Here is a 23,201-nt window from a genome sequence, read left to right as displayed (position 1 = left end):
TTAAGAAGACGAACCTGGGATGGGGGTAGGACAAAGAGAGCGAGGACACACAAAAGAAGGGAGGAAAGGTGAGCAAATGCAGTCATTACATTCAGTGTACATTATGTAAAAATTGAACTACACAACTTGTGGGTAGGGATGAGATAGGAAAAATGTGGTTTTTTTGTTTGAGATAGTCTCATTAGCTAATTTTCCCCACGCTGGCCTAGAACTCATGATCCACCTGCTTCTATTTCCCATGCAGCTGGGATTATAGATTTGTACTACTGTAGTCAAATACTTCTTTTTATTTACTTTGTGTTCATGTGTGTGTGCACGCATGCACGTGTGTGTGTGTGCACGCATGCACGTATGTGTGTGTGTGTGTGTGTGTGTGTGTGTGTGTGTGTGTGCGCTGGTTCTGGGGCTTGAACTCAGGGCCTAAGTGCTGTCCCTGAGCTTTTTTTTTTTTTTTTTTTTTTTTTTTGCTCAGGGCTAGCACCCTATCACTTGAGTTATGCCTTCGCATCTAGCTTTTTGCTAGTTAATTGGATATAAGAGTCTCACTGACTGTCCTGCCCAAGCTCACTTTGAACCACGATCCTCCTATCTTAACCTCTGAGTAGCTGGGGTGACAGGTGTAAACCACTGTTACCCAGGGTTTTTTGTTTTGTTTTGTTTTATTGTTGGTTGTGGAACTGAACCCTGGACCTGGGTGCTGTCCCTGAGTTCTTCTTCTAAAAGCTACAGCCCTACCCTTTGAGCTACAACACCACTTTTGGTTTTCTGGTGGTAAATTGAAGAGTCTCACAGTCTTTAGTGCCCGGGCTGGCTTTGAATCATGATCCTCAGCTCACAGTCTCCTGAGTAGCTAGGATTGCAGGTGTGAGCCATTACACCTGGATCTCAATTCTATTTTCACTTTTATTTTTACCATACATGTAGAGATAGCTTAGCCCAGATGACCCTAAGAAGCCCTGCCTACCACTGCTCATCAGAGCCACGATGAACACAGGAAGGCTGTTTGGGAAGATAGGCTGGCTATTGGTCTGTCCTGGTGGCGATGCGGGGTGATTGTTCTCCCTCTTGCCCTCAGAACAGCAAGCTCCCTTTTCTCTTAGAGGCATCTGGTTGTTCCTGTCTACTTAGGGTCCACGGAGAACCGGAAGCACTGGCTGATGGTGCTTCCTGTAATTCTGAGATTTCTCTATGGTATCTCCTTTCCCTATCCAACTGGGAGTTCCCTAGAAGAAGGGGTTACTTTCTCCCCATTAGCCTGGGGGCTCCTAAAGATGGGGCCTGAATCTTCCTTCTTGCTTCTGTTGAGGCTAGCCTGTAGCTGCATCTCTGGGTGGGTGCAGAAGGGGGCACATGGTGGCTGAGGGAAGGGGGGCAGGGAGGGAGGTGGCTGTGTCATCTACCCTGTCCCAGGGGAATGCTGGCAGGGCTGGGGGAAGTCACCAGCTCAGTGGTAAGATGGAAAGTGGTGGGGCCAGGCGTGGGAGATCTGGAGCTGTCTGCCCACGAGGGAACCAGGAGCCAGTGGCTAAATGCAGACACGCTGTCATGGTGTTGAGGGCCTGAGTCACTGCTCCTGGATGTCAGATCTCTTACCCACTTCGGCTGCCATCCCCCTCCCTTTTCTTTCCTCCCCATCCCTGACACGTCATCTGCACAAATACTGAATCCTCAGGCGAGGAGGCCAGCAGAACCCTGAAAGGTCATTGAGGTCATTCTCCTGACTCCAGCATGCCAGGAGTTATAAGGATTTCAGTACAGAGGGCATCGCACATTGGCAGGCTTTCCACAAATACAGCTCCCCAAGATCCTAACTAAGGATGTTTTTCATCTTAATTAATTAGTTATTTTATTTGTGTGTGCCAGTACCGGGCCAGGACACCCTCTGGTAGCTTTTTCTATCAAGGTTGCTTGGCACTCTACCACTTGAACCACAGCTCTACTTCTATTTTTTGTTTGTTTTGTTTTGTTTTGTTTTCATGGTTAATTGGAAATAAGTGTCTCATGGACTTTCACTGCCCAGGCTGGCATTAAACCTTGATCCTTCATATCTCAGTCTCCAAAGTAGCTAGGATTATAGGCAGGTGCTACAGGAGCCTCGTATCCAGTTGAGGGTCTTGGGAAGGATCTGGAATCTCTTCCCCTGCACCAGCCCCTAACCAGCCCAGAAGCCTGTGTCTAGAGCCAGGCACTGCTCTCAGGGACTTGGATGAGTAAGAGAGAGTCAGGGGCCTGTTCTCAGGCTGTCTAATGAGTAGGAAATTGAAATTCAGAGTGGTAAAGGAGTGGGCAGAGCTGTTCTGCTTTCAGACCTGTCCCAGCCTTCCTCTGCCCTCGCCAGCCTCCCCCGCTGCCAGGTGCTGGATGGGGAAGAGGAAGAACTCAGAGCAGGGGTGGTGCATTGTGGCTTTGGGAGGAATTTGCCCTGGGCACTGGCTGGTTCCCTTGCTGTCTGCCCTCCCTCAAGCTTCCTGGCAGCTCTGGATGGCAGCTGCCCAAACCTGAGGCTAGTTTGGGATGTCAACAAAGCAGCAATTACCTGTGATTGTGTATAGTCAACAGATCCTTGTGGTCAAGGTGAGGGTGGATCTGGGTCTTAGGGTCCAAGGGCAGAGAAGTAGGCTTCAGGCCTGCCTTTTAGGAACTGCACACCCCGTTCTATTCTGAACAGAGGCAGCTCGGGGCCCCAGGTTTGAACACAAGCAGATTTCAGGAAGAGGATGATTTCTCCCAAATCTCTCACTCAAGTGTTCAGAAAGTCGACTCAGGAAAACACTCTCAATTTTCTACCCAAAACATCCCCTTGCTAAAGTCTCAGGAACTGAAGGGAAGTTACATTGTAAGTCACAGGTCAGCTTTTGCTCTGGGACCTTGGGTGAGTGACTACATGCAAAATGATGATATTACCCTGACTCACCCAGCAGAGAGGACAAATTGAGTTGCAGATGTGGGGCTCTGGGCACTTGACTGGCACACACACACATCACCAGCTCTGTAGAGGTTCATATTTCTATCCTCAGATGGGGATGAGAGAATTGCAGTATTTACCCAGAAGCCTCTGATCAGAGCAGCAGGCCCCCTCTGCAGAGTAGCAGAGTCGTAGCAGTGGTTGGAGGAGTTTGCTGAGAGTAAAGGGGACAGACACAACATTCAATCCAAGTTCCTCAGCAGGACCTGAAGGCCCCCAGCCACCCCCAATCCACTGCCTTTCTCTCTCCCCAGCCCTGAACAAGCTGAAACTCTCAAAACAGGCCTATGGCACTTTGGGTCAGGCAAACCAGGGATAGAGGCCTGCCTCAATTTCTCCACCTCTCTTAAACTCAGTTTGCTTTTGTTGTTGAGACCAAGACTTAAGACATTTCTAAGGCTGATCTGGAACTCCTGGGCTCAAGTCATCCTTCTGCTCCAACCTGCAGAGAAGCTGCGGGCATGTGCCATCGTGCCAGCCAGACAAAATGGATCTTCGAACAACCACAACAAACAAAAAACAACCCCCCCAAAAACAACAACAACAACAAAACCCTCAACACCATAATACAATTTCTTCTTTTTTTTTTTTTTGCCAGTCCTGGGCTTGAGCTCAGGGCCTGAGCACTGTCCTTGGACTTTCTCAAGGCTGTAGCTCTACCACTTGAGCCTCAGCACCACTTCCGGCTTTTGTCTATGTATGTGGTACCAAGGAATTGAACCCGGGTCTTCGTGTATGCTAGGCAAGCACTTTAACCACTAGGCCAAACTCCCGGCCCCTCCAATTTCTTCTTAACAGAACCAAGTGGCATCTCCGGGCCTCCAGGAACATTCAGTAATTCTGGGAAGCGCAGAGTACCTGGCCCTCAGGGTGCAGCCATACCTCCTTTTATTCCCTTGTACCATGTACTTTCTCCTCCTTGTCCACCTGCCACCCACTCTTGTGGTTTCTCAACCCCTTCCATGGCCAGCTGAGAATCCAGAGCCTTGAGCCTTGGCCTCAGCCTAGGGCTGTGGGCAACTGCCTCCCCCTTCCAGGCCTGGCCCCTAGGACCCCTTCAGGAGCCCGCAGTGGTTGGTGCCTTCCTCTGGGAGGCTCTAGTGTGTGTGTGTGTGTGTGTGTGTGTGTGTGTGTGTGTGTGTGTGTGTGTGTAATGGCCTGATGCTTGGCAGTACAGGGGAGTTCTGGCTGGTTTGTCAAGGACATTCTTAATGGTTTCCTTAACCCTGGTGGAGGAGGGGGAGGCGCTGGAGGGTGGAGTGCACACCTGGCCAGGTGCTCGGGAACTGCAAACACACGCTCTGTTGGGGTTGTAGCAGGACAGATGGACGGACGGACAGGTGAGGGGCTGTTGGTTGTGTGGAGGATGGTGGACAGGACAAGGCAGGGCCTATGCAGACAGGGCATGAGGAGGGTGGGGCCAGGAGCCAGCACCCCACTTTCACCTTAAAGATCTCCTTCTCAGGCTGGGGATTTCCTCTCCTCAGGACATGAGGGATGGGCATGGGGCACCAGAGCCATCACTGCGGGTTCACGGGGAGATGTGCCACCGGGGTGCCGTGAAGGCTCTGAGAAGAAGCAGCACAGTGTCCCGGAGGGGGGCAGCAGGGACCACAGCAACAGAGGGCCTCCGTGAGCCTCAGGGTCTCTGCTGTGCACCACCTGCTACTGGACACAGAGGGGACACCTAGTGACAGAGGCCCTGTCCCCTGCTTTTGCTTCACCCGTGCATGCATACACCATTCACACACAGATACGCACGCACATGCACAGAAGCACACAGGCACACAGCCATTCCTTTCTCTTCTGGAGGTGGAGCCCTGAAGAGCCTGGGTGCGGTGCTGGCCCTGCAGCAGCTCACCCACCGTGCGGCCACCCTCCCAGAGCCCATGGAGGAGCTCGTGGGGCTGCGCCAGGGCTCCTCAGGGAAGCCTGTGACCCTGCAGGAGCTGTGGGGCCCATGTCCCCGGGTCCGCGCACGCATCCGATGTGAGAGCTGGGCTGCTCCCCTCCCTTCCCTCCCTGCCCCTCCCCTCTCCTCCCCCCTCTCCTCCCGTGGAAGACCCCTGGGGACATCACTCCTGGCATGCTCACCCACCCCACCCCACCCCACTTGCCCCCTTCCTCTGCCCTGAGATAACTCGCCCCAGACTCTGGGTGCAGCAGGGAAGGGGTGTCTGCCTCCCCTCTGCCTGTGTGGAGACCGGCCTCCCCATCTGGGGGACACAAGGCCTGCTCCCTATGGCCACTGGCCCCCACCTGTTCCAGGGAGGGGCTGTGGTCAGCAGGTGCCTGCACAGGTGGCTGGGGAGCCGGGCACCTGGCACCTTCTGTGGAACCTGAAGGTCATTGTTCACCTTGAATGTCCCTTTACCTACCCTGGGGGTAATGTAGGCAGGGACCCCAGAAAGAGGCAAAGCCCCCAAGGAGCTGAGGCTCCCAGTCCCCCGGCTTCCAGGCCAGGCTGACAGCTAGAGGGCAGATGGCACTGCAGGCCCTGGGGGAGGCAGGTCCTGCTGCCACTCGTGGGCAAGAAGCCATGGATCCTGCAGAGATGCTGAGGAGGGCTGCGGCTGTCAACCCCAGCCCCACCGACCATGCTTCCACAGTGCGGATTGAGGGTGTGCGGATGAAGAGGGAACGCCACTGCCATTGGACTCAAGCCCCTGCCCTGCTGTCCCAGCCCAGAGCCCCAGCAGGCCTTCAGGGAAGGTCTGTCACTGTGCCCGTCCACCCAGGCTGTGCCCCTGATGCCCTGGCAGGTGTCCTGGAGTGGGTGAAGGAGAAGCTGTTCCGAGTGGATGAGGACTGGTACTTCCTGGCCATCCTCGGGGTGCTCATGGCCCTCATCAGCTACGCCATGAACTTCGCCATTGGCCGAGTGGTGCGAGGTGAGCCCGCCTGGCACCCACCTGTCTGGCCCAGGGATTCCTGCTTTCTGATATGGTCACCAGATCACCCGATGGTCACCAGGGTACACCTAGGGCTGGGGCTGGGGCTGGCTTCATTCCTGGTGAAGATGCTGCCCCTCTCTGGGACACCGCCACACATCTACACGATGAAGGGTGAGGCCTGGATGTGCCAGGAGCCCTTCCCAGTCTGAGCACTGTGCGCCTCTTCACCCCTCCCTGCCTCTTCTTCCTCTCCTAGTTCCAAGCTCAATGATCCTCAACCCAGGCTTTCTCCCCTATCCTTCAGCTGGCTCCACCCTGAGGCCTTCCTGGAAGAGTGGGCATGGGCGGGAAGGGCTCAAGACCCTTACTCTGTGCACTTCATCATGAGGACCTACTGTCCTATGGGATTTTCGTCACCCAGTCATGTGTAGTTCTCTATTGAGGGACAGATTTTAGGAACTGTGAGGAAGCTCCATGATAGCCCACTGGGCAGGTGGGGAGACTGAGGCTCAGCAGGGTTGAGTCACTGGCTCATAGTCACTCAGGGACATGGCCCTGGGACCCTCGCTTCCTTTAGAGGGCCTGACACACACTGGGAGGCGTGGAACCCCCATGCTGGTCCACGTGGGGCTGCAGAGGCTATGGGTGGCTCCCTGATGCCCGGCCCTCGTCAGCTCACAAGTGGCTGTATGGAGAGATCGGGGACAGTCACCTGCTGCGGTATCTCTCCTGGACGGTGTACCCAGTGGCCCTCCTGTCCTTCTCCTGCGGCTTCTCCCAAAGCATCACGCCCTTCTCTGGAGGTGAGTCCCACCGTCTTGCTTCCGGCCACTATGTCTTCACTTCAGTGACACAGGAATCGCCAACCCCAGTTCACAGCCAGGGATGCCTGCTCAGAGAGTGGTGCCTGACCCCTGGTCACACAGGGAGAAGGGCAGGTGAGAACTCCCGGGTCCCTGTGGCTCTGCCTGCTCCCTTGGTGGAGCCAGGGTCAATGACTTGTGCCGGGAAGGGGCTCTGGGGGCTGACGTTCCTCACTGGCTAGATCACCTGGCCACCAGCATGTGCCAGGAGCGAGAGAAGGACACTGAGAATTCACATGCCTGAGCTGAGCCTCAGCTTCTTCTGCTAACCGAGGTCAGCAATCCTCCCCTCACAGGGTGTCTGAGATTCAGGTCCAGTGGCTCACACCTGTAATCCTAGCTACTCAGGAGGCTGTGATCTGAATATCACTGTTCAAAGTCAGTTTGGCTTTGAGAGTCTCTCTTCCCCCCCGCCCTACCCGTCCCCTCCCCACCAAGTCCTGGGACTTGAACTCAGGGCCTGAGAGCTATCTTTAAGCTTTTTATGCTCAAGGCTAAGGCTCTATGACTTGAGCCACAGCATCACTTCTGGCTTTTTTTGTGTATATGACACTAAAGAATCAAACTCAAGGCTATGTTTATAATAAGCAAGTACTCTAGCACTAGTTTACATTCCAGGCTTCAAGAAACTCTTATCTCCAATTAACGAGCAAAAACCTGAAGTATTGGGGTCAGAAAAGTACTCAGTAAAAGAGTACTTGCCTAGCAAGTACAAGACCCTGAGTTCTCAGCTCTAAAAGAAAAAAAAAAAAACCCAGAAGTAAAGTTGATAGAGCTGTAAAGTTAAAAGGTAGAGTTTGTAGGGAAGGGAAGGGGGGGAAACAAGATGATTGGGAGGGGGAAGAGGGAAACGGGGACAAAAACATGAGAAGGGGTATTAATGTGCGAGAAGTAATACACCCAGTAGCTGACGAATGTAATTGTAACCCCTCTATACACTATCCCGAGAATAAAATAATAAAAAAGGTAGAGTTTGAACTGAGTATAGCACACACACACACACACACACACACACAGAAGGAGAGGGGGAGAGAGAGAGAGAGAAAGAGAGAGAGAGAGAGAGAGAGAGAGAGAGAGAGAGAGAGAGAGAGAGAGAGAGAGAGAGAGAGAGAGAGGAAATGAGGCTCAGAGAAGACAGGACAGTTCCCTTGAGAGAGCATGAATGTGCAGGGAGGGAGGGTGAGGAGATCTCATCTAGGCCTTGGCCCTCTTTCCTGCCCATACAACCAAGGATCTGGAATTCCTGAACTGAAGGTGGTCTTGTCGGGTGTGATGCTGGAGGGCTACCTGGATATCAAGAACTTTGGAGCCAAAGTAGTGGGCCTCTCCTGCATGCTGGCCACAGGCAGCATCGTATTCCTGGGGAAGATGGTAAGGGCGGGAACCAGCCTCCCCACCCCATCCGTCTCAGCCTTTCCTGTCCCCACCACAGCCAGTCCCATCCGGGGAGCTCTCTAGTGCGAGCAAAGTCACATGTCCCTGGGGATGGCACGGGGGGGAACATGTGTATGGAAGCCATGCTTTCGTGGGATGAGGCCTTTAACTTCCTTCACAGGAGCCCAAAGAAGAGGAGGTTGGAAGGATGATGAAGGGAGAAGAATGGGGGAGGGGGAGGGGGAGGAGGAGGAGGAGGGGGAGGAGGAGGAGGAGGAGGAGGAGGAGGAAAAGGACCAAGAGTCCAGCTCCTCTGGGGCCCAGGCCACCTGCCCCGCTCCCACCTCACCCTACAGGGCTCCTTTGTGCACATGAGTGTGATGATGGCAGCTTACCTGGGCCGGGTACGCACCAGAACCATTGGGGAGCCTGAGGTGAGGGGTTCAGGGAGGCCGTCCAGGGAGAAAGGGGAGGGTGGGGGCGGGGGAGGAGTGGCTCTGAACCCAAACCTTGATTCCCTAGAACAAGAGCAAGCAAAATGAACTGCTGGTGTCAGCAGCAGCCGTGGGCATAGCCACGGTCTTTGCAGCCCCCTTCAGTGGTGAGACCCTCCCTTGAGCCCTGGGCTTACTCTACAGTCATGGCTTCCTCCTCTCTGTGGCTAAGCCCCACTGAGCAGGGGCTCCTCAACCCAGAGGAGAGGCCTGGGCGTGGGGGTGTTCTGCAGGCCTAGGCAGGCACAGCCAACCCTGAGTGGGGTAGAGTGTCCAGTTGCTGAGTCCCCTCCCCGACAAGGGTTTGGTGTGGCCCTAGTGTTTGTGTGGCCCTGGTCAGCCAGTTCACCTCCTGAGCTGTGTCCCGCAGGCGTCCTGTTCAGCATCGAGGTCATGTCCTCCCACTTCACCGTCTGGGATTACTGGAGGGGCTTCTTCGCTGCCACCTGTGGGGCCTTCACCTTCCGCCTCCTGGCAGTCTTCAACAGTGAGCGGGGTGAGAGCCTAGCTGCCTGGAGCCAGCCTTCTCCTCCCTCTCCCCTGTCTCCTCCTCCTCCTCCTCCTCCTCCTCCTCCTCCTCCTCCTCCTCCTCCTCCTCCTCTCCTCCTCTCTTCCTCTCCTCCTTCTGCCTCTTCCTCTTCCTCCTCCTCCTCCCTCTCCTCTTTTGTCTTCTCCTTGTCCTCCTCCTCCTCCCCTTCCTCCTCCTCTTCTTCTTCCTCCTCCCTCTATTAATCCTCCCTGTTCTTCTCTTAGCTATGTCCCTCTCTTTTTCTACTCCTCCCTCCTGCCATCTCCCAGAGGGCAAAAGGGGCCCAGCGGTGCCAGGCAGGGAGAAGGAGGAAGAGGGTAGAGGGTGAAAGCTGGCATGCTGGCAGGCTGGGTTGTTCTTCTGGGCCCCAGGGTGGTTGGGAGGAAGGCTTGACCTCTACCTCCCTGCCCTCCTCTCCCAGAGACCATCACCTCCATCTACAAAACCAGCTTCCCTGTGGACGTGCCCTTTGACCTGCCCGAGATTTTCTTCTTTGTGGTCCTGGGGTGAGCAGGGGCTCAGTTTCTGAGAGTCCTGGGCTGGGGTCTTTGTCCAGCCTTACTCGGGCTGAAGGCTCTGTGGACTCAGCTGTCCTTGTCCCCAGGGCCATCTGTGGTGTCCTGAGCTGTGTTTACCTCTTCTGCCAGCGGACCTTCCTGGGCTTCGTCACGACCAACCGATACACCTCCACGCTGCTGGCCACCAGGTGTGCCAGGGCCCAGGGTGACCCCTCAGGAAGCCCTACCACTCGTCCTTAACTGAATTCCTGTCCTCCCATGACCCACAACCCCTCCCCACTTATAGAGTTGCCATTCCCTCTCTAAGACCCCCGAAAGTTCCCTTTTTCTCTTGGGGTTCCCAGTCCTTACCAAGCCCAGCTTCCTCTCCTCCCCAGACTTCCTCAGCCACAGGCCCTTAGTTTGTTCCTCTCTCTCTCTCTCCTTCCTTCCTTCCTTTCTTTTTTCCTTTTTGTCAGTCATGGGGATTGAACTCAGGGTCTGGTCACTGTCCCCGAGCTCTTTTGCTCAAGGCTAGTATTATACTCCAGAGCTTTGAGCCACAGCGCCACTTCTGGTTTTCTGGTGGTTTATTGGAGATAAGACTCTCATGGACTCTCCTGCCTGCTCCGCCTTTGAATGACAATCCTCAGATCTCAGCCTCCTGAGCAGCCAGCACCAGCACCTGGCTAGGCCCTTGCTTTTCTTCAGCCTTTTCTGCCTGGGCCAGAGAGGCAGCCCAGGTTCCCTCCCTAAGCTGGCCAGAATCTGTCCTTGGTCCCCTGTCCCACCTTCAACCAAGCCAGCTTCTTTCTTTCTTTCTTTTTTCTTTTCTTTTTTTTTTTTTTTTTTTTTGGTCATGGAGCTTGAACTCTGGGCCTGGGCATTGTTCCTGAGCTCTTCAGCTCAAGGCTACCATCCTAGTAGCCTTCTGGTTTTCTAGTGGTGAATTGGAGATAAGAGTCTCACTGGCCCAGGCTGGCTTGGAACCGTGATCCTCAGATCTCAGCCTCCTGAATAGCTAGGATTACAGGCGTGAGCCACTGCACCCAGCATCTTTCCATCTTTCCCTCCCTTCCTTCCTTCCTTCCTTCCTTCCTTCCTTCCTTCCTTCCTTCCTTCCTTCCTTCCCTTTTCTTTCCTTTCCTTTCCTTTCCTTTCTTCCTTCTTTCTTTTCTTTTCTTTTTTTTTGTGCCAGTCCTGGGGCATGAACTCAGGGCTTGAGCATTGTCCTTTGGCTTTCTCAAGACTAGAGCTCCACCGCTTGAGCCACAGGTGGTAACTCAGATTTTCATGCATGCTAGGCAAGCACTCTACCACTAGGCCAAACTCCCAGCCCTCAGTACAGCTTCTTATCATCTCCCATCTTCTGGGCCCACCTCACCAGTCTTATCCCTGGGGAGAATCTGCCCTGGTCCCTCCTTCCTCCTCCCCCATCCTCAATTCCTACATGGTGGCCTGGCCCTTTCTGGGAAGCCCCTGTTTCTCCCCGCGTTGTGGGGGAAGGAGAAGAATTGGCACTGGACCCTCTTTGTCCACAGTAAGCCTCTGTACGCTGCCCTGGCTGCCCTGGTTCTGGCCTCCATCACCTACCCGCCTGGCGTGGGCCGCTTCATGGCCTCCAGGGTAAGGTCTGGGGAGTGGGAGGGCTCCATGTGGCATTGTCTCACTTGTTCCCCCATACAGTGCAACATTGGGGAACGAAGCTCAGGGAGGCCAGAACCTTCCCAGGTTCCCAGGGGGAAGAGGCACAGTCAGCACTGAGGTTTGGTGAAGGCCTATGGTGAGGACATGCTAAAAGGCTACTGGCTCTGCCCAGCTGTCCATGGAGCAGCTCTTGGACTCACTATTTGACAACAACTCATGGGCATGGATGACACGGAACTCATCCCTACCTTGGACTGCTGAGCCTGATCCCCAGAACCTGTGGTTCGAATGGTATCACCCACAGATCACCATCTTTGGGACCCTGGCTTTCTTCTTGGTTATGAAGGTGGGTCCCTGGATTCGGGCAGAAGCCAAGGCAGCTCTTTATCAGGGTGAGGTTCCTTTTCTGGACTAACTGTTTCTGTGCCAGAGATGGCCCTGAGCAAAGGCCAGCTTCTCTAGGCCTTCCCCCCTCCTTTCCCACCCTCCCTCCCTACCCCTTCCCATGTGGCATCTGACTTCCGCCAGTGAGCTCAGTCTCCCCATAGCTCTGGATGCTTGTTCTGGCCACCACCATCCCTGTACCTGCTGGGTATTTTCTGCCCGTGTTTGTTTATGGTGAGTCTGAGTAAGATGGGCTGGTGGGCTGAGGGTCAGGGACACTGGAGTGGTGCTGAGCCTGGCCCCAGGGACAGAGGGCACAGGGCCAAGGCAGTCACCACGCCTGTCCCTGATGGCAGTCATGCGTCTGTGGCAGGAGCTGCTATTGGGCGCCTCTTGGGGGAGGCTCTGTCTGTCGCCTTCCCCGAGGGCATCGTGGCTGGAGGTGTAGTCAACCCCATCATGCCTGGGGCGTATGCTCTGGCAGGTAGGTGGTCCTGGGCCAGGTGGGTGTGCAGACCTCCTGGACGGGTTGTAATGGACCTCAGATGGCATTGTAGGGCTCAGGGGGGTCACTGAGCTGTCCAGATCATCCTTTGTGAGGCTGTCTCCTAACCCCCTGCCCATCGTCCTCACCTCCCTGGTCTCTGTCTTCTCCATCCCACATACCCTCTTTAATTCCTCTCCTCTGCCCAAGTCTGGGTACCAGGCACTTCCAGCAGTGGCCACCATGGGCCCTCTGGGCATTTCTGAGCCCAGCCTTGTCCACCTGGTCCCTGGGCTGAAGCACCTTGCCCTGGTTCTGCTCCCCAGGGGCGGCGGCCTTCTCTGGAGCAGTGACCCACACCATCTCCACGGCGTTGCTGGCCTTCGAGCTGACGGGTCAGATCTTGCACGCCCTGCCTGTGCTGATGGCGGTGCTGGTGGCTAACGCTGTCTCCCAGAACTGCCAGCCCTCCTTTTACGATGGCACCATCATTGTCAAGAAACTGCCTTTCCTGCCATGGATTCGGGGGCGCAAGATTGGGTGAGCAGGCTGCCCTGAGGCTGGCTGACAGGGAGATGGCTCTCCGAGGGGAGGGGCAAAAATCACCAGTGAGGCTGACCTTGAACCTGGGTATGGGAGGGAGAAGCCATGGCTGCCTTCTGCTCGCCAATTTTCCCACTGCTAGGGCTGAGGCAGGCCTGGGTCTTGCTCAAGGTCTCATAGATGGAGATTAAGGTTACGTGGAACACTAGGACCAGGGGCTTCCTTCCCATTCTGCTTCTTCTCTGCCATCCTGGCTGGGTGGTTGGGAGCTGGAAGGGAAATGGGCTTCGTGGTCCTCACTCAACCTGACAGGACCCAGCAGCTTCTGTCCCCAAGCAGCCGGGCCCAGAGGTTCTGAGAACCTGGGTCCAAAGCCCAGCCCCAAACCTATTCAGGCTGCTGCCTTGCTCTAAAACTCTTTCCCCGTCTGCACAATGGGCTTTGGTTACTCCGGAGCTTTTCATGTTTCTTCCAATTAAATTCTCCAGGAAAGGATTCTGGATAAAATAGCCCAAAGTGAGCTGGTCTGGAGCCCAAGGAATCAGAATGAGGCTGCTTGTCTCCAGATTCCTTCCTCTGGGGAGGGGGACACTCACTCCCAGAGCCTCCCAGCCTCCACCTTGGCATGAGAGATCCTCAGGTCCTGGGCCAGCGGGACGCTCCCTGTGCCCTCGCCTCACCTGGGCCGACACCCCTAGCCAGGACCTGATGGAGCCTCCCTCTGCCCCAGCTCATACCCCGTGACGGTGGGACACTTCATGGACTGTGCCATCACCACCCTGGCCAAGGACACCCCGCTGGAGCAGGTGGTCAAGGTGGTGACCTCCACAGATGAGGCCCAGTACCCCCTGGTGGAAAGCACAGGTGCCTGGAGGAATGGGAGCTGCCTGGGAGGAGTGGGGGTGCCCTTGGCCTTGCTCTGGGCCTGAGTGTCAGAGCAGAGAGAGAGGAGGGGGTGCTTGTAAGACCTCCTGTGAATGGAGGGGCCTGGAGTTCCAGAGAATGAGGAACGGTCTTCCAGCAGCCACTTTCCTTGGCTTCTCCAAGTAGGTCTCCAACAAGGGCCACAGTAAGCAAAGCACTCCCAACTAGAAAGGCCAGGGGAGAGGCTCTCACTGGCTACCCAAGTAGTAACTTTGTTTATCAGAAAGGGTGGAGGCATTCCATGGCATTCAATGGCGGGTTGTCACGTTGGTTTGTTTCTTTGTGGTGCTGGGGATAGAACCCAGAGCCAGGGGCCTGCTAGGAAAGTATTCTGCCTCAAGCCACACTCCAGCCCAGCTCCCTAGCTCTTTCTTGTCACCACATAAGGATCGGAATCACACTGGCTTCTCAAACTGGTATGCCCTCAAACTCCTGTGATCCACCATCATTGGAGCAAGGATTACTGAACACCTGGCACACAGTAGGACCTCAAAATATGGTGACCTCCTGGATGCACTCCTTCATTAGACCAAACTGGATGTTAACTAGAGAAAGCCAGGTCTTGGCACCCAGCCCTCATCATGCAAATATCCCAGCTTCTTCCTGCCTGAAGACCGGGGACATGGGGCTCCCTCATGGCCTGCTGCCAGCCATAACCAGCCAGTCTCAGTGGCTACACATCCACTTGGGTAGCTTGGTGGACACGGATACTTAGCTCCACCCGGTGCCACTGAGCCTCAGTTGCCTAGTGTACAGGTTGGATGATCTCCACACCACTGTCTAAGTTTCCCCTGAGGCTCAAAAACACCCCTAACTCCATGCTTGGCACACAGTAGGTGCCACAGTTAAAATGAGCTCTCCCTCTGCACTGCCAGAGTCTCAGATCCTGGTGGGCACTGTGAAAAGGGCCCAGCTGCTGCAGGCCGTCCATGCTGAGCCAGCTTGCTGGGTTGCAGGTCAGCAGGTGAGTGAGTGCCTGGAAGGGGCTGGGCAGGCCTGGGAGGGGAAGATAAGCTGGCATCCTGGGGCACAGGGAGGCTGGTCCAGCTTCCCACTGTCCCTCCCCCGTCCCCAGTGCTGTCTCCAGGACCTCTTGGCTGGAGGCTGCCCCATGGAGCCAGTGACCCTGCAGCTGTCCCCAGAGACCTCCCTGCACCAGGTAAGGGGAGGACTGGAGAAGGCAGGGGGACAGGGGCCCCAGGGGAGGGGAGGAAGCCAGTAGGTGAGACAGGCTCTAGCTTCAACGCTGCCCCCTCTACACCTCCCTATGCTGAGTGACTTCTGCTGCCCCCTAGGGTTTCCTTATTTGCCCCACCATAGATCAAAACTAAATAAACAAATACATACATACATGCATGCATGCATGCATGCATGTATACATAATACATACATGCATACATAAATCAAACATCCCAAGAAGGCAAGGTCAATTTTGTCAACTTGAAGTTTGCCGCACTCTCCCTGTGTGAACTGAACAAATGACTCAACCACTCTGGGCAGAGCTGGCCCTCGAGGTGGCAAAGGGGCACAAGCAGCCTGGGACCAGGCCTGGGCCTCTCCTCACTGCCAGGGGCTGCCACCATGATGGGGTCTTCTCCCCCTGGACCTCACCCAGCTGTTGCCTGGACTCTGGCCACACCTAGTGGTCACTCTGGACATTGCAGGCCAGTGCCCTGCAATTGGAGGTGGAGTCTAGGCTGAGAGGTGGGTTTGTGGCCCAAATGGGGCCCTGAGCCCAGAATGTTCTATGAACCCTCCAGACGCACCACCTGTTTGAGCTGCTGAACCTGCAGTTGCTCTACGTGACAGAGCGGGGCAGAGCAGTGGGTGCCGTGACCTGGGTGGAGGTACCGGGGTTATGGGGAAGGTGAAGTGGAGGAGGTGGGGGATTTCCAGCCTAACCTTGGGGCTTCCTAAGACTCTGGTGAACCCTGCTTCTGGGCCCTGAGTGGTCACTGGGTCAGGGACCCTGGCAGCCGGCCTGCTGGTCTCTGGGCTCAGTGACCCCACAATGCCATGGGGAGGCACTGGCTCAACAGCCACCCCAACATCAACCCGAGGGGTCCATCAGTGCCAGACTCCTTCTCCACCCTCTCTTTTCTCTGTTGTAGTTGAAGAAAGCGATTTCCACCCTGACCAACCCACCAGCCCCAAAGTGAGCCAGCCTGCTCAGTGAGAGGAGGTGCCCAGCTGCCCGGGGGTGACAGACCCTGCCTCTCCCCCAGCTCCTCCCACTCCTCAGGACCCGGCCCCCCACCCCTCTCTGCTGTTCAGAGGAGCTGACAGCTCTTCTCTATCCCCAAAGAGGGACCCACACCCCCTGTCCCACCCTGGGGCCGGCGGCTCTGCTGCCTAGAAGGACAAACCCCACCCTGGATGCAGCACAGAGTGGGAGATGGAGAAGAAATGGAGGAGAGCTGATGCCCAGTGCCTGGTCCCCCATTCATGAATGAAGAGAGTGGTACATGCCAGCACCAAATATGGCACCCGTGTTCCCAGCCAGATGCGCCTGAGGAAAATAAAGCTGGTGCCCAGAGCCGCTGTTCCTCCCTGGCTTCCCTGCAGGCTGTGCAGGGCTGGGCAAGAACTCCTGCACCTCAGCAGGCTTTTGAGCTGCCCCTGTTTACCCAGGTGATCTGCCTATCCCATGCCCTTAGGCAGAGTGATGGGGGTGCCCTGACGCCCAGCGTCACCCTCACAGGTTGGCTTGTCCCCACTTACCCCACTCACCTGCAGCAAAGCCAGCCCCATGCAGCTCTTCCTCAGTGGGGGGAGAGTGCCCGGTCTTTCCTCTCGATGGGATGGGCTACCTGGTCCCGGGCCACGGCCGTGGGCTTTGTGATGTGGTCCTTGATGCTCTGCACCACCCCTGAGGGCACGGAGGGCTTGGGGTGGCCGTCCCAGCAGAAGGCCCAGTGCAGGGACCCCCACCCCACCACGTACCCTCTCACTCCCAGAGCCCAGCCCCACCCCATGGCCTGAGCCCACATTATACGTGCACCCCAGTGAATGCCCTGTACTGCTCTGCCACACACAATCCAGCAGCCTGTGGCTGCCATGCCCACATCTGGCCAACCCCTGTGCCCATGCTCTCCTCTGTACCCTCCCACATTTATGGCCTCACTCAGAGGCTCCCTCCACCTCCATGTCCACTCTCTGCCAGTGTTCTACTGCCAGGGACATTCGTGCCCACAGGAGCTTCTTCCTCAGGCCAGCTGCACCCCTCCCTTCCTTTCTAACCCTGCACCTCATCCGTGAATTAAAGAGTTCTGAAGGAGCCCCCTGTGTGCTCTCCTCTGCTGGGGTGCTAGCTGGGAGGTGGGGAGCAGGCTGTGAAGTTTTGTCCATGAGGTTGTGTTCATTTTGCATTATTGGGAGCAAAATATGTGCTGGAACTATTTCCGGGAGGAATTCTTTGTTCTGCTTCTGGGATCAGGGGCTCAGCTCATGGTCACAACACCTGGCATTTCAGGGCTGCGGTGAGGTGAAACATCATGGCAGAGTGTAGGTGACAGACAGAGAAGCACAGTAAGCTGAGCAGACTGGGCACCCAGTTAACCTTCAAACCTCCAACCGGGCCTCACCCTACAAGTTTCAAGAACTTCCCAAAATAACACTGTCACCTGGGCCATGCACCCAACACCAGACCCTGGGAAAGACTTTCTCTTTCTTTTTTTCTTTAAAGACTCCTCTTTTTTCCTTCCTTCCTTCCTTCCTTTCTTTCTTTCTTTCTTTCTTTCTTTCTTTCTTTCTTCCTTTCTTTCCCAGTCCTAAGGCTTGAATTCAGGGCCTGGGCACTGTCCTTGAGCTTTCTTTTTCTTTTTTTTCTTTTTTGCCAGTCCTGGGGCATGAACTCAAGGCCTGAGTGCTTCCTTGGGCTTCCTCAAGGCTATTGCTCTACCACCTGAGCCACAGCATCACTTCCTTTTTCTGTGTATGTGGTATCAAGGAATCAAACCCAGGGCTTCGTTCGTGCATACTAGGCAAGCTCTCTACCACTAAGCTATATTCCCAGCCTCTGGAGCTTTCTGTTCAACGTTTCTAAATCTCCAATGCCTCCACCGCCATTGAGGCTTGCACATCGCAGCTTCTCATGTTGCACTCTCAGGCACTGCCTGCAGGGACTCTGAGCCTTTCACATGCTGTCTGCCTTCCTAGGCATCTGTCCCTTTGAAATCTGGGTGGAAATCTGAAGTCCCGCAGGTGGGATTCTACATGCCCACAAACCCAACATCACAGCGAAAGCAACCTGTGCCAGCAGCAACTGCTGGGGCTTTTGGGCTATGGCTATGGTGGCCTCAGGGTGGTCTGTGTGACCAGAGGACCCTAGATTAGCTCTCTTCTCATAAGGAAGCCTTTCAAATGGATTGCCTCCTCCATACCTGAGCCCGTGAAGGATAGGAAAGGACTGGCCAGTTCTTAAGATTTTGCTGTGTATTTGCTTCGGTCTTGAAGTCAAGTACTTGGCTTTCTGTTGCTATTCATTGAGATGGAGGATCCTTATATGATTGGAAACTCACTATGTAGCCCATGCTGGACGTGTGTGTGTGTGTGTGTGTGTGTGTGTGTGTGCGCGCGCGCGTGCACACACGCGTGCCCGTGCACTGGTACTGAGGCTTGAAGTCAGAGCCTGAGCTCTGTCCCTTGGCTTTTCTTTTGGTGGATCATGGGGCTTGAACTCTGGGCCTAGGTGTTGTCCCTGATTTCTTCAGCTCAAGGCTACTGCCCTACCCCTGGAGCCACAGCCCTACTTCCCATTTTTTGTGATTAATTGGAGATAAGAGTCTCTCAGTCTTTTGTGCTCATGCTGGGGCTGGCTTTGAACTTTGATCATCCTCAGATCTCAGCCTCCTGAGTAGCTAGGATTATAGGCATGAGCCACTTCCCCCGGCTTTTTTTTTTTTTTTTTTTTGTCTGTTGTGGAGCTTGAACTCTGGTCCTGAGCTCTTCAACTTAAGGCTAGTGCTCTACCACTTTGGCCACAGTGCCACTTCTGACTTTCTGATGTTATTGGAAATAAGAATGTCATGGACTCTCCTCCCTGGGCTGACTTTGAACCAGGATCCTTAGACCTGGGCTTCCTGAGTAGCTAGGATTACAGGTGTGAGCCACTGGTACCTGGATCCCCTCGGCTTTCTTAATACAATGACAGCACTCTTCTACTTGAATCACAGCTCCATTTTCAGCTTTCTGCTGGTTAATTGAAGACAAGGGTCCAATAGCTGCCCCAGCTGGCTTTGAACTGGGATCCTCAGTCCCCTGAGTCACCTTAAGTGTGAGCCACCAATACTTGACCTTGTCTTCCTCATGATGGTATAACTTTCTTGAAGACTTCTGTAGCCTCCACCTTTGCCCTGGCTTTTCTGACAAAACTGCACGTTTCTCAAATCCTTCTACTCTGGCTTTATGTTCCTAGTTTTCACTTTAAACCAAGCTAAAAGCAGCCATCACTACCCATGCCACAGCCTGAGAGTGGGCAGCCTTGAGACGTCCTCCTCCGGATTAATCAGTCCCTTGCCTTCCAAGTCTCAGGGCCTGGGCATAATGTTCTGTGTCAAGTTTATGTCACAACATAGCATAAATGGCCTCTGAGCAAATACCCAGTAGAGTCTTGGCTCCCATCTGAAATCTTAGAAGCCTTCATTGCTTCTGGTATTATCAGGATTCTGTCACCCAGGAAGCTCTACCTACAGTGGTCTAGGCTTTCTCAAGCATGCTTCTCCAAACATTTCTCAAGTCCTCCCACAAACCATCTCCAAAGGCTTAATAACCACTGAATTAGGGGTAATCATGGGAATCACCCCACTCCTAGTAGGGCCAGGTCATAAATACCAGAGGGAAACAATGGAGGGGAAGAAGGATTTGTTCTGGTTCACAGATTCAGTGGATTTGGTCTATGGTTGCTTGGCCCTGTGTTTCCGTGGCCATGGTGAACTAGAACATTGCAGACACAAGAATGTGTGCCAGAGGAAGTTTCCTGCCCAGTGGAGGACAAAAAGTACAGACTGAGGAGGGGGCCTGGTCTACTCCTGGGGCTCCAACTCCGGGCCTAGGCACCATCCCTCAGCCTCTCTGTGCTCAAGGCTAGCATTCTACCCTTTGAGCCTCAGCGTCATGTCCAGTTTTTTCTGAGTAGTTTATTGGGGATAGAGTCTCACAAACTTTCCTGCCTAGGCTGGTTTTGAACCGCTATCCTCAACTCTTAGCCTCCTGAGTAGCTAGGATGACAGGTTGAGCCCCCGGTGCCCAGTTTAGGAATAACTTTCCCAGTCCCATCCCCAGTGATTTATGGCTCCATCTGCTGAAGTTTCTAGAACCACCAAAAACAGAACCAACCCCCGAGGGCCAGAGCTATGGTCAAACACATGAACGAGTGGAAGACATTTTGTTTTCTAGCCATGTGGGCTTCTTGCAGGTGGATTAGGGTTGAAGGTAGGTTGGATTGGACAAGTGGAGGGCAGACGAGAGACGAGGGAGTGCCCTGAGGTCAGAATCTATCCACACATGGATCATGCCCTACTGTCCCTGGCAGGCAGAGACCTGAGGGCTGGACAGAGGTGCAAGACCAGACGCCACCAACACAGTGTCAACTTCATTGACTAGCTAGATGTCTGGAGAGGAGTGTGCTCACCTTTCAACCTCTCATGATGTCAACTCCTTCCAGAGGTGGCAGAGCCTTACAGGAAGGGATGGCACATAAACTCGATGACCCAAGCAGAGTGTCCGGCACAGTGACCAGTGTTTGATATACTTTTCAAAAAAAAGTGATATATTAATTGGTAGACTCAAGCAAGGGTCCTTGCACAAGAGTGGAAATTACCACCAGGACTGGGTCCTGGCAAACCAGTTCACTCAAGTTCTTTCCACTGACTCCTCGCAGCCTTGCTTCCCTCCTGCCCAGCAAAGCCACCCCAGTCTGTCCTTCTGGTTCTCCCAGGTAGACGCTGTGACCCTCATTATCCTCATGTGGATGTGAAAACCTGGGGTGTTATGATACAGTGCTGGAGATTTAATATACACTGTTTCTGTAGGCAAGGCTGACTTCCTTTCATTTTTTTATTTATTTATTTTCTATTTTTTTTATTGTAATTATTAAAAGGGTTACATGATATTTGCCAGATAGAAGGTGCATTAATTCACATACATTGATACCCTTTCACATGTCTTGGTACCCATTATCCTCCTCCCCACATCCCCCACCCATCTTGGTTTTCCCCCCTTCCCTGACTTCCTTTTAAATCTCTTTCTTCAGCCAGGCAAAGAGGCACATGCCTGCAATACCAGCACGGTGGAGGCAGGAGGATTCAAAACCAGGCGAGATCATGTTTCAGAAACCAAGGCTCAAAGGTTTCCGTGACTCATGCCTGTCATCCTAGCTACTCAGGAGGCTGAGAGCTGAGGATTGGGGTTTGAAGCCAGCTCATGCAGAAAAATCCCCTTGTGACGTTTATCTCCAACTAAGCACTCAAAAACCAGAAGTGGAGTGGAGCGTGGTGGCTCACACCTGTAATCTAGATAGTTAGGAGGCTGAGATCTGAGGATCATGGTGCAAAGCCAGCCTAGGCACTATAAAGCCTGGGAGACTCTTCTCTCCAATTAATCACCAGAAAACTGAAAGTAGCACTGTGGCTCAAGGGGTAGAGCAGTAGAGCCGAAGAGCTCAGGGACAGCGCCCAGGCCCAGAGTTCAAGTCCCATGACCAACAAAAAGCAAAAACAAAACAACAAAAAAAACCCCACTAGAAGTGGTAGTGGGACTCAAGTGGTAGAGTGCTAGCCTTGAGCACAAAGAAGCTCGGGCCCAGCCTTCAGGCCCTGAGTTCAAGAAGAGGAGGAGGAAGAAGAAACTGTAACTTTTATGTATCTCAACAGTGATGCTTTTGCTAGCAGATCTGAAGTGCTATGTTTGGATCCCTAGTACCGCCAAAAAACAAGCACTTATTTCTACAATAATTAATTAATAGTTTATCGTAACTTCTTTTTAGATGAAAAAAAGTTTTTTGCAATCCTGGGGACTCAGGGCCTGAGCACTTGGGTTTTCCTCAAGACTAGCTTTCCACTTGAGCCACAACACCACTTCCAGGTTTTTCTGTGTGTGGCTCTGAGGAACTGAACTCAGGGCTTCACTCTTACCTCTAGGCCACACTCCCGGCCTTTAGATGGAATCCTGCTAGACGGCTCAGGCAGGTGTGAAACCTGCAGCTTAGCAGGGAATCCAGGTGTGTAGCACCAAACCTGTCAGCCAAATGGCTCTTGGACTCCTTTTTTAAATAAAAACAGCCTCGCAGCCAGATGCAGTGGCTCACTCCTGTAATCCCAGATACTTCGGAGGCTGAGATCGGAGGATCTTGGTACAAAGGCAGCGTGGGCACTAGAGACTGTGAGACTCTTACCTCCAATTAACCAACAGAGAGCCGGAAGTGGTGCTGAGGCTCAAAGGGGTAGGGTGGTAGCCTTGAGCTGAAGAGCTCAGAGACAGTGCTCAGGCCCAGAGTCCAAGCCCCGTGGCCCACCAAAACAAAACAAAACAAAAAACAGAGAACAGGGCTAAGTGGCACCTCTGTGGGTCTCCAGGAGCACGCTGAGTAATTCCGTGAAGGGCAGAGCACACTTTCTGGCCTGCAGGGCGCAGCCATAGCTGCCTTCACTCCCTTGCACCGCTGCACTTTCTCCTCTCGGTCCACCTGCTCCCCAACTCTGGTGGTTTCTCGACCCCTTCCATGGCCAGCTGAGAACCCAGAGGCCTGAGCCTTGGCCTCAGGCTGCTGCTTGGGCATCGCCTGCCCCTCCCAGGCCCGGTCTCAGTGTACCCAGGAGCTTAGGGCCTGTCAGATGTTATGCTTTGTCGGGTTCTGGAGGCGGGGAGGGTCTCCGCATCCCTTAGCAGCCCTGCCCTACGCTCGGGTCCCAGGGAGTTCTGGTTGGTTTGTCATGGACATTCCTGCTGGTCACGGTCACCCTGCGAGGGTGAGGCCCTGGCAGAGCAGTGTGCACCTGGCCAGGTGCTCAGGAGTGGCGGACAAAGAGGCTCTGTTGAAGGAGGGCCCGTTGCAGCCTCGGCAGCACAGGCTGACAGGTAAGGACGCTGGGCGCTTGACCTGGATGGGATCTGCCAGGGCGGCGGGAGGGCTGGAGCTGGCACCCCACTGCCACCCTCAAGTTCCTCCTCCTTTATCTGAGCTGAGGGACACGCAGTGCAATGGAATGGGCATGGGGCACCGGAGCCACCTATGGGGGTCCAAGAGAGTGTGCCACCGGGTGCGGCAAAGGCTCTGAGGAGAAGCAGCTAGGTGTCCCAGAGGATGGCAGCAGGGGCTGCAGCAAGAGAGGGCCTCTGCGAGGCTCAGGTCTCCCCTGGGGTCCCTAAGGACGCTTAGAAGCTTCCAGCCCACTCAGAAGACACAGCCACTGCCTAATGACAGAGGCTCTGTCCCCTCCTTTAACTTCACACACACACACACACACACACACACACACACACACACACACACACACACACACACACAGCTGTTACTTTTCTTCCCAAGGTAGACTGCTGCAGAGCCTGGGTGCGGTGCTGGCCCTGGAGCAGCTCACCCACCGTGCGGCCACCCTCCCAGAGCCC

At 54.4% G+C, this 23,201-nt stretch overlaps 1 protein-coding gene across 1 annotated transcript; it reads left to right on the top strand.

Moving 5' to 3' along the window:
- Window positions 1-4,220: 4,220 nt before the first annotated feature.
- LOC150062439 (chloride channel protein ClC-Ka-like) lies at window positions 4,221-16,876 on the top strand. The gene is given in 21 exon segments (XM_090335745.1): window positions 4,221-4,305; window positions 4,778-4,954; window positions 5,728-5,856; window positions 6,534-6,662; window positions 7,954-8,093; window positions 8,453-8,530; window positions 8,619-8,697; window positions 8,961-9,086; window positions 9,541-9,625; window positions 9,724-9,825; window positions 11,158-11,242; window positions 11,436-11,609; window positions 11,812-11,881; window positions 12,021-12,131; window positions 12,399-12,445; window positions 12,448-12,671; window positions 13,405-13,538; window positions 14,474-14,562; window positions 14,674-14,757; window positions 15,359-15,445; window positions 15,710-16,876. Coding segments are annotated over 21 exon segments (2,214 nt in total). The 5' UTR covers window positions 4,221-4,289; the 3' UTR covers window positions 15,758-16,876.
- The last annotated feature ends 6,325 nt before the right edge of the window (window positions 16,877-23,201 follow it).

Source organism: Megascapheus bottae, chromosome 6 (genome assembly GCF_031878675.1).
Source record: "Megascapheus bottae isolate mThoBot1 chromosome 6, mThoBot2.hap1, whole genome shotgun sequence".
NCBI classification, from domain to species: Eukaryota; Metazoa; Chordata; class Mammalia; order Rodentia; family Geomyidae; genus Megascapheus; species Megascapheus bottae.
Note: the sequence above shows the minus strand (reverse complement) of the source record. Positions and strands in the feature narration are given on the sequence as shown.